This window comes from Protopterus annectens, chromosome 14.part0, assembly GCF_019279795.1.
Source record: "Protopterus annectens isolate FY-2018-M chromosome 14.part0, PAN1.0, whole genome shotgun sequence".
NCBI classification, from domain to species: Eukaryota; Metazoa; Chordata; order Ceratodontiformes; family Protopteridae; genus Protopterus; species Protopterus annectens.
The window spans coordinates 954,969,792-954,980,467 of NC_056748.1; the positions used below are offsets into that span (position 1 = coordinate 954,969,792).

General features: G+C 37.0%; 1 protein-coding gene across 1 annotated transcript in view; it reads left to right on the forward strand.

Annotated features, from left to right (window-relative positions):
• Window positions 1-6,142, forward strand: part of LOC122789362 (trichoplein keratin filament-binding protein-like) — an 823,181-nt gene extending 817,039 nt beyond the window's left edge. The window contains exon 13 of the mRNA XM_044056751.1: window positions 6,044-6,142. Coding sequence (XP_043912686.1) covers window positions 6,044-6,142 — 99 coding nt within the window. The remainder of the gene's footprint in view (window positions 1-6,043) is intronic.
• The last annotated feature ends 4,534 nt before the right edge of the window (window positions 6,143-10,676 follow it).

The window sequence follows — 10,676 nt, forward strand, 5'->3', positions numbered from 1 at the left end:
GGCATTCCAGATACTGAGATAGAGAAGCAGTATCATGCATGATTTCCACTACTGGAGGTGGCAGGACATGTACCTACTGGTGACAAAATGTCATCTTATCAACGGTCTCTGTCCAGTGACGTGTGATGGTCTATGCTTGACCATATCAAATCTGACCTTCCATCACCACAGACTGCATGGTCTGTGGAGACAGATCAGTGGTAGTTTCATTATGTTCAATGGATGCACCCATGGAGGCAACATTTGTCAAAGTGACTTCAGCAGCAGGGTATTTTCTCTGTCTTTATACTCAAGATCATTGTACAGTTACAAAGCTCACTTACCCTCACCAGTATTGTGGATAGTAGGCATATTTGCCTGATTAACTGACCTACATATCCACTAATTAATTCAAAATGTTGCAGCCAAATCTGGGGCAAACCTGGAGTCATGATGATGTTGCACTTCCCCACAGTTCTTCCCCATGATGGGTATGCACATGTCAGATGCTGTGTGTGCTAGAGTCACATGTGGTGCATTTGTAGGGATCTTGGGTACAGTATGTCTCTCAAGCATTAGTGAGAACATGTGTGCATCCTGTAACCCTGGGCTGAATCTGAAATTGGTCCATAATTATCAGTGCACTAACCTAGTAAAATAATATAAATAAAACAAAAGGAATAACTCAATGGAGGACTATGCAGTGGTCAATGTGGGTGACTCCCTCCCCCTGTAGTGTTGCAGTGACAATATGTCATTGGACTGTGCTACATACATGTTGCCATCATCCTCAGCAGTAGCAGCAGGAGCCACCACAGGTGCACTGCTGATGTCATCCTGAGGCTGTGATATTGTGCTTCAGCTACCTTTCAGGCCACTGTTGAAAAAAATCAAAGTGACAGCATGCATGCTATTTTAAAAATGTAAGTATCTAATAGCAGACATTGTATCATCAGCTGGAAACTGTGTAAACTTTCATTAAGAAAAATGAAGCTCATACTATCTCTTCTGCACCATTTTATGCTTATCTTATGGTCAATCAAAGAGGGCTATACAAATTCTAAATGAATGGTTATTGTTCGGCTACAGAACTGCTCTCCAGATGATTGTATGTTTGTTTCCAGATGACAATGCTAATATGGAGAAGCCTGAATCCATATATGTCTTGCTTTTGCAGGATTTGTAAGCAAAATCACTCAGAAAATGGCTAGCTGCCTAGCACATAGGGCAAGAAGCTTGAGTGTGATCCAGATAACAGGACATCTGCTAGTTTCTGAGGTGCTGGAAGAGGCAGCTGGGTAAGACAGGGTAGGGCTGAAAGGCTGATACCAATTAACTTATTGCTGGGCTGTCATGTGCTCCATGACAAGAACACATCAGTGACAGGCATTGTAGCATGCAGCTGAGTGTAGACAGGTATTGTAGTATGCAGCCGCAGTGTGGATGGGTATTGTAGCCTGCATCTGCAGTATGGACAAGTACTGTAGCAGGCAGCCACAGTGTGGACAGGCAATGTAGCATGCCGCCGCAGTGTGGATGAGTATTTTAGCATGCAGCCATAGTGTGGATGGGTATTGTAGCATGCAGCCACAGTGTGGATGGGTATTGTAGCATGCAGCCACAGTGTGGAAGGGTATTGTAGCATACAGCTTGCCTCTAACCTCCACTATCCCACTCATCACTGTATAGCCCTACAAAATCTGCAATGGCTGGAATTTCAGCACCAAATTCTATAACCCCAGTTTGTCACAGCTCATTCAGTCTTAAGTGATCCATGTTTGTGCCCCTGTCTCTCTGCTCTTATTCAGCCTTACACCCCCAGCCGTACTCTTCACAGCTCTCAGCAGAACCTTCTGCATGTCTATAAGTGCAATAAAAATATTGGTAAACTATTCTATTGCTACTCTGTCACAAATGCTTGGAACAAACTTCCAACACGTCAGATCTATCAATCACTCCATCTCCCTCAAAATAGCATTAAAAGATGCCTACCGTAAGGCATGGTCATGTCTTTGCTACAAACCAACATAACCAACCTTCCTGTCATCTCCTATTTCTGCCTGTTCTCCCCCTTCCTAAGTTGCACCTTCCATAAAATGAATTACTCAGCAAACAGGACTGTTTGTCTCCATAGCTTCCATTTGTCTAGCCTTTCACTCATTCACTACCTAAATTGCTGTTTCTCCTGCTTATTACCTGGGATTTTGTCCTGCATTACTCTATATTTCCCCCCTCAATTCAGCTATCTTACTACCTTGGCTAACAACTACCTGTACTCTAATATTCCTATTGCATTATGCAGTTCTACTGACTGTCTCACCTTTAGCAAATTCGGACTATGTACATTTTAAATTTATCTTAATATTATTTTCTCACAGGAAAAAAAAAGTAATTTACCTGTCTCATAGGACAAAACAAAAAGTAATTTACCTGTCTCATAGGACAAAACAAAAAGTAATTTACCTGTGTCATAGGACAAAACAAAAAGTAATTTACCTGTGTCATAGGACAAAACAAAATGTAATTTACCTGTGTCATAGGACAAAACAAAATGTAATTTACCTGTGTCATAGGACAAAACAAAATGTAATTTACCTGTCTCATAGGACAAAACAGAATGTAATTTACCTGTCTCATAGGACAAAACAAAATGTAATTTACCTGTCTCATAGGACAAAACAGAATGTAATTTACCTGTCTCATAGGACAAAACAAAATGTAATTTACCTGTCTCATAGGACAAAACAAAATGTAATTTACCTGTGTCATAGGACAAAACAAAAAGTAATTTACCTGTGTCATAGGACAAAACAAAATGTAATTTACCTGTGTCATAGGACAAAACAAAATGTAATTTACCTGTCTCATAGGACAAAACTAAATGTAATTTACCTGTCTCATAGGACAAAACAAAATGTAATTTACCTTGTTGCTTTACTGTAAGCTAGTTCATGTTCTTTTTACCATTGTTTTCTATTGTATAAATTAATAATTAATTACTACTCGTGTAATGGAGCTTTTCTCCTTGGGTCTCCACTGAAAAAAGTCTCTACCCAGTCGAACCAACCCGGTTTACAAATATCAAATAAATAAATAAATAAATAACAGTCCCACTCAGATTTCACCATTGCCTTTTTAGTTGATAAATAAATGATACTAAAACCCAAACTGCATAAGGCAAAATGCTAAATGTTTTGAAAATGTACACTGTTAAATCAAATATTTTCTGACTTACAGGGGAGCACTTAGGGTGAAAAAGTCTAACGTATAATATATTGGTCTTTCGATGCTTAATTCTAGTTGGAACAATATATTTCAGAGAACTGTGGAAAATTTGGAATTAACATCTATTCCTAGCTGGTTCTAAGTCCCTTCCCTTCATTAATATCTATTCCAGGCTGTATGTTTAAAAGGCACAAAGCTGTTGTATTATTCATACTGCTCTAATACTGCTGACCCTGTTTTTATTTTATTTTAGTTACTTGTATTACTTATTAAAGCTGTTAGATATTTTTTATTTCAAGTTATAACAGCTTGAGCCTCTGAAAAAAATTGTAAGCAGTATGCATGAAATGCCACGTGTCCAAAAGAGGACTAATGAAATACATTTCAAGCAAACCAGATGAATAACTTAGGACATTAACAAGAATTATCTGGACTGTAGCTGGACAGGGAATAATCATGGTTAATAGCTAGATAATAGTATACACTGTGTATCACGAAGGCAGGACAATGACAAGAGAACAGTGGTGTATCAAGTAATGAGTCGTTATGTAAAAGTGAAGTTAAACAGATATACACATAAGTGCCACTTTCGATCAATGCTGATTCATACAGCATTATTCTGCCTTAGCTTCTTCATGTGTCTAGATGTTCAAAGTTTGACCAAGATGGGCAAGTTCTGCTCAGAGTCAAAGCATAAGCAAATAAGATATTCCATTTGATGTTACACAGGTGCATTGTCTATATCTCCTTGTTATGGGTGTATCACTAAAAGAGTTCTTATTCTGTATTCTGAACAAAGCATGTTCTGTCATAGCAGACAAAATTAATTGAATAAATAAATATATATTTTTGGGGGGGTGATTATATCATATGTAATAAATGAAGACTATATCATCAGACCAAATTCAATAATGACTGAGTAACACAAAAAATAAATAAATACATAAATAAATAAATAAATAAATTACTCGGTATCTTAGTACCAATTAAGACTTCGAATAAAAAAGACAAAAATAATAATTGAAGTGTCATTATCCAGGGGCAGTTTATCATAGACATGAAATGGAGATTTTAGGTTTTAATGTAGTATACCTCATATGTATTTTTTATATAAACAAAGCTTCTGCTGTCAACCTCTAACCAATATAATGTTCTTATGTCAGAACCTGTGTGGTTATTATGTTGCCCACTACTGATTTTTATTCATATAAAATATTTCTTATAGATAGACATACTAGATTGAATGTATAGTGATATCAGCACCTGGTGTATTACCATTTGGTGTATGAGACTGACAATCCCTGGGTAGGGGAATATTCCCTTTCCCCAGGAACTGTGCAGTCTTGGAGATAATATATGTAATTGCCCCCCCCTGCAAAAACACTTCTGTTTGGTTTAGTCCATTCCAGGCTCATTCCCAGAGGATGTGCAGCATAGGTAAAGCTTTGTTGTTCTGACGTGTTTACATCAATTATGGCTGTTAGTGTACCAGGTCATTCAACCCAGTGCACTACACCCTATTCATAAATGTAATGCTATATTTAATATGTATCTCATTAACATACCTTGTTTCTGAGCATTGTTAAATCGTGTTAAGCATTTATCTGATTAACATACCTGGTCTCCATGCATTGTTAAATCATGTTAAGCATTTATCTGATTAGCATACCTGGTCTCCATGCACTGTTAAACCATGTTAAACATCCGTGATAAACATGGTGTAATAGTTTCTTTTGTATAAAATACAGTTATGATGACTTTCTATCTGTGAGTTGTGGTTAGAACCAGAAAGGAAGATATAAGAGCTCAAACATGAACATGGGTAATGCCATTACTTTATTCCTGTTCCTTTTTGTGGTTACTATATATTCTTTTATGTCAATGCAGCTGACAGTCTTGTGGAGAAAAGTATGGATAATTACTTATATGTTTCAATAATCATCTTTAGAAACTCTTGGTATCTATATCAGTAGGGAAATGATCAATGCCAAATTCCAAAATCTAGCTTTGTATGTCTTAATTTTTTTACAGGCTAACAACTATGAAAATTACCTTTACAGCCTATACATTAATTAATGAATATTTACTTGGGAATATCACATGTCACATGAAGTTGGGAACCTTGAAATGAGGAAAGACCTGTATTATGGAGAAATCCAGATTGAAATGTGTTTCATATATGTATGTACATATACATATGTGTTTGTGTGAAATAAATAAATAATATTTCTTTCAAAGTTAATTGTTTGAATTTGATTCACCAGATTACAAAAGCACCTTGGATCATTCAGTCTCTGTTATATAACTAAATGAGCTGATAGGAATGATGTACTTGATCTGTTCTGATAGCTGTGTTAGAAGTAGCTCATGAATTTTCAGCTTTTTCATGCTCTAGTTATTTGTATATTCAAGTTAAGAGCCTGATAGGAGGCCCATTATGATTGTTTCCTTTTTAATAATGTATTGTTAAATAATCACTTTTGAATATATCTGTGATTTATGAGTCTATTTATAGAAAAGATTAAATTAATAAACTGCAAGAAGTTCACATGAATGAATTGGTAAAATGAGTCATCATCTTTACCTTTAATTATTAGAAAAGTTTGTTTTGCATATCTTTCTAAAACAAAACATGTAAAGATATTATTTTTTTCAGTAGATGAAGCCAACACGTTGTACTGTACAGAAAAGTATGACACCGAGTTTTGTCATGCTGACATAGGGCAGGTAGCAGCAGTTTGATTTAATGCAGTGTTTCACCACAAATTCAGGATTAGTGCCCAATGAATAAAAGAAAAATGTTTTGAAATATAATTCTGCACATTTCTCTTTATTACAGCATGAGGTACACAAGAAGTTCAGTTACGACAAGCTGTTACATCACAGAGCCATACTTCAAGAGGACAAGCACATTCTCACTGAAATGGAAAAGGTATAAGAAAATAGTACGAGGAAACACAAACTGAAGTGGTGTTTATTTTCTTCTTTTTTTATTCTTTTTCAGTAATCAGTATTATGCATCATTATGCATAATGAAGCCTTCAGACTAGCAGCCAACAGGAAGAAGGCATGAATAAGTCTCAGTAAAGTAGAGTTGAGTAAAATTTTAATATAATGGTAGATGTCCTTGCCATTGCTGTTGCAGTATTCTTAACATGTGGGATTCCATGCCATGGAAGCCCGACATCTGACCAATCTACCAAAGCCTCCTGTTGCTTTAAAGGTATGCCGAATGTCACCCAAATGTTCCTTGCATAGCAGGCCTACAATAGCCAAAACTGATTGCCCCAGTAGGAGCACCAGTCCAAGGTACCCAAGACTTAATCTGTACATCCAGAAAGGCAAAGGACTAGGGGGAAGGAGGGAGGGAGAAAATACTGCAACAGTGAAGGCAAGGACATCTACTGTTATGATAAGATTTTACACAACTGTACTATGTCCTTCCATTCACTGCTGCAGTATTCTTAACATATGGGACAGTGCCAAAGCTCATGAGGAAACTAGAGAAGAGGAATGAGCATCAGTTTCCCCTAAAAAGCCTTGAAGAATGGCACTAGCAAAAGCAGTCCTAGCTGTAGAGATACCATCCAACTTGTAGTGCTTGGTAAAGGTATGCATAGAAGTTCAGGTAGCTGCCTCAGGAATAAAATTAGTATCTAAGCCCTTGAAAAAATCACCAGATGAAGCCACAGCTCTAGTAGAATGAGTCTTGACTGAAGAGGGAAGGCTCTTACCATGAAAAGCATAACAAAAAGAAGTAGCCTTAGGAATCCAACAAGAAATAGTTTGCTTGGGTACAGCAAGTCCCAAAGATCTAGGATGAAAAGAAACAAGTAACTGATCAGATTTTCTAATAGCCTTAGTCTTATCCAAATAAACCTTGAGCTGCTTATGCATGTCCAAAGTATGCAACACCCGCTCACTGTCAGTTTGCAGAGAGGGGAAAAAAATTAGACCAAAAAAAAAAAAAAGGTCTGATGAAGCTCCAATGCGAAAGCGCTTACCTGTTTTTGTGCTGGAATAAATAGTGGATTTTCATTTCTTTGACTGGCCGAGTGTTTGTCCTTATCGAGTTGCGGCTGTGTTTTACCTCTGATGGTGCATATATTTTTTTTTTTTTTTTTTTTTATGTACATTTATTCATTTTACACCACAGTGGTTTTACCCAGTGAATGCTAGCAATTTTTGTTTTTATTGTTACAAATATACCATCTCGAAAAGTGTGTGTGTGTGTGTGTGTGTGTGTGTGTGTGTGTGTGTGTGTGTGTGTGTTTGTGTGTGTTGAGGGCATGCATCTACTAATCATTACACCAAAAGATTTAAATATCTAAGTTCTTGGGCAAGCACATGCATGACTGGCTTATATCTTTACAGCTAAACATTAATATCTAATTTCACGATAGTTAACAAATAACTGAATTTTTAATACAAAAGAGCATGTCTGCATTAAAATTATGTGAAGAAATCTTGCTATTCTGAGACTACAGCTTAAATATCACAACCATTAGTCTAACATGATTGATTATTTCTATACAAAATTCAAAATTTTAGTTTTATTGTTTTATTTATGGGGGTAGGAGTTTATGCAGTCTACCAAAGAAAGAATGCATGACGGCAAAATAAATAGCAGTTAGCATAATAAGTAATTAATGATTTAAAGAAGCAAATAAGAACAAATAATTCAAGCTACTCTATCTGATCAATCAATTAATTAATTAATGCATGTGCATTATTTCTTAATGTATATGTTGCATTTTTCTAATTGGGCTGTATCACTGACCAGGGGTCTTTGATAGACTGGCTTCCAGATTAAAACTGTAAAGTAGTGCAATCGAAGGTTCATAGGTTCATAGGTAGGTGCTAGGCTATTGGCCCTAGTGCCTATATAAGCCTAGCCAAAAAAGGTACCCTGGCTTTCGCCATCCAAGAAAATTATTTTCCTGTGTCCCTGTCAAGCAAAGCCACAGAAGTGATCCCCAGGGTGAATTTCCTATTTCCCATCCAATCATCAAGATTTTTCTTGAAGACTGCTAATGAGGAGCTTTGTTTGATATGTATAGGTAGTTTGTTCCAGAGTATGGGAAGTCTCTGGGACAGGAATCTATCCCTCCAGCATGTTCTGTTTATTGTGGTGACAAGGTTTAGGTCCCTAGAGCGTGTAGCTCGGAGGGTTTGGGATATCTTTAAGTTGAGCATGTCCAACAGCTCTGGGTTTGACATAGCTTTGTATGTTAGGCAGAGATCGCCTCTGAGTAGGTGATATGCGACGGAGTAAAGCTGGAGTTTTTTGAGACGGTCTGCACAGGGCATCTGTTTGAGGCCAGTAATCCTCTTTTTGAGGTATGAGCTGTGTAGAAACAGAGACATGCATGTTCAGCATGAAAAATATAACAATGCATAGATATACATAACCAGTCAATAAATAATGCATACATGCAAACAGAAGTATATAAACTTGCATGCATAAGTAATGGAGAGCAGGATAAATAAAGAAAATGATTTCTTATTTTACAGTCTGAAAAAAATGCCATAAGATTTACAATGCAAAATTAAAGCCATTTGTTGATTAAATGTAGTAGAAAACAAAATTACTTAGTTTATTTGTATGAAAATAGGCATCATTGACATCACTTATTTACTGGTAGCATACAATCAATTTGCTTGTTTTAAGTTAACAAGCTTGTCAGAAGTCAGTAATACATATATTCACACATAATTTAAGCTACTTGTCCCAGTGTAGACTGATCACTGAATATTTATTCTCTTAGACAGGTGCTTACTTTGTGCAGGTGAATACCTGCTTAATAACATGCTCTATCAAACATATACCGTGCCTCCACACTATTCAGAAATACATCGGCATTCAGCCTTAGAAATCTTAACAGCTTAGTTCCTCTCCCCCAAGCTCCCAAAACTAGGTTTCACTCCAGAAAGCATGCTTTCTCGGTACCTGATCCCAAACTTTAGAAGCCTCTCCCTCTTTTATTAAAGATCATTCCTCTTACCCCATTTTTGATCAGAAATAAAACCACATTTCAAGTGTCTAGGGGAATGTAATTGCCATTTCTCTGGTCATAAACCTTAACATCTTCCTACCCTCCTTCTGTCTACATACCTCGATCTAACTCAACTTCTCATAGTGATTCAGTGTACCAACTGTGATTTCCACTCTGTAGATAATGTATATATATATATATATATATATATATATATATATATATATATATATATATATATTGTGCTTTGTCAGTCACGCTGTATATAACATCATTTATCTATTGCCTTTACACATCCATGCCAACTCTGATATTCACTTTGTATATAATATATACATATATATATATATATATATATATATATATATATATATATGTACTGCATTTTGTCATTCACTCTGTACATAATGTTATAAATCTATTGTGTTATCTCAAGTTGTGACTGACACACTTGAGGCACTCCTCAGTATGGAGAAAATCGATATATGTGCAGTAACAGAAACCTGGTTTAAGGCTCCATAGAGCACCCCAGCACTACCAGGCTACAACTCATACCATACATTTTGGCCACAAAACCCGGACTGAAATACAAAAGGTGGGGGAGTATCCATATTTATCAAGGATACCCACACCTCCAGGTTAGTGGCACAGCACAATGCTTCAGAGATCATCCACGTGCAACTAACAACGGGCAAAACTGCTATTCAAATTATAGATCACCCACCATGTCCCAGGACCCCCACTCCGCATTCCTGGAAACACTGGGAAACATAAAGGTCCTACCAAACACCCTGATATTGGGTGATTTCAATTACCCAAACATTAACTGGGAGAACTATTCAAGTACAAACTCCCTTGCCCAACATTTCCTAGAATTTATAAACTCAAACGCCCTGGATCAACTGGTCAACACCCCCACCAGAGGTGACAACATATTGGACCTGGACATCACCAACATGGGCGACCGGTGTTCCACACCGGAGGTCAACCCCTCACTGGTTAGAGGTGACCATAAACTAACTCTGGATATCCACATTCCACCACCACCCCCAGTCAAAGAAACCACCGTGAAAAACTTTTCAAAAGCAAACTTCACATTACTTAAGACCAAGGTGGGAAGTTTCAAAGCCCCCAATGCTAAAGGATAACACTGTGCAAGCTGCAAAATCCTTTACTAATGTACTCTACGGGCACCTATAAAAATGCATGGATTGTGCTATCCCAAACAAAACCAAGACTCACTCCTCCAAGAATAGGAAACCAGTTTGGTGGACCCCTGCCATAAACAAGCTATACAATAGAAGGAGGAAACTAGTACAGAAAAAGAGTAAAATCCCAAGAAGGGAAAACATCCCTGATCAGTATCAGCAAGAAACTACGTTCCCTCATAAAATCATCCAAGGCTAGCTTTGAAAGAAAAATTGCCATGGACTCCAAAGATAACCACAAGGCATTCTTTAGCTAAGTCAAGAATCT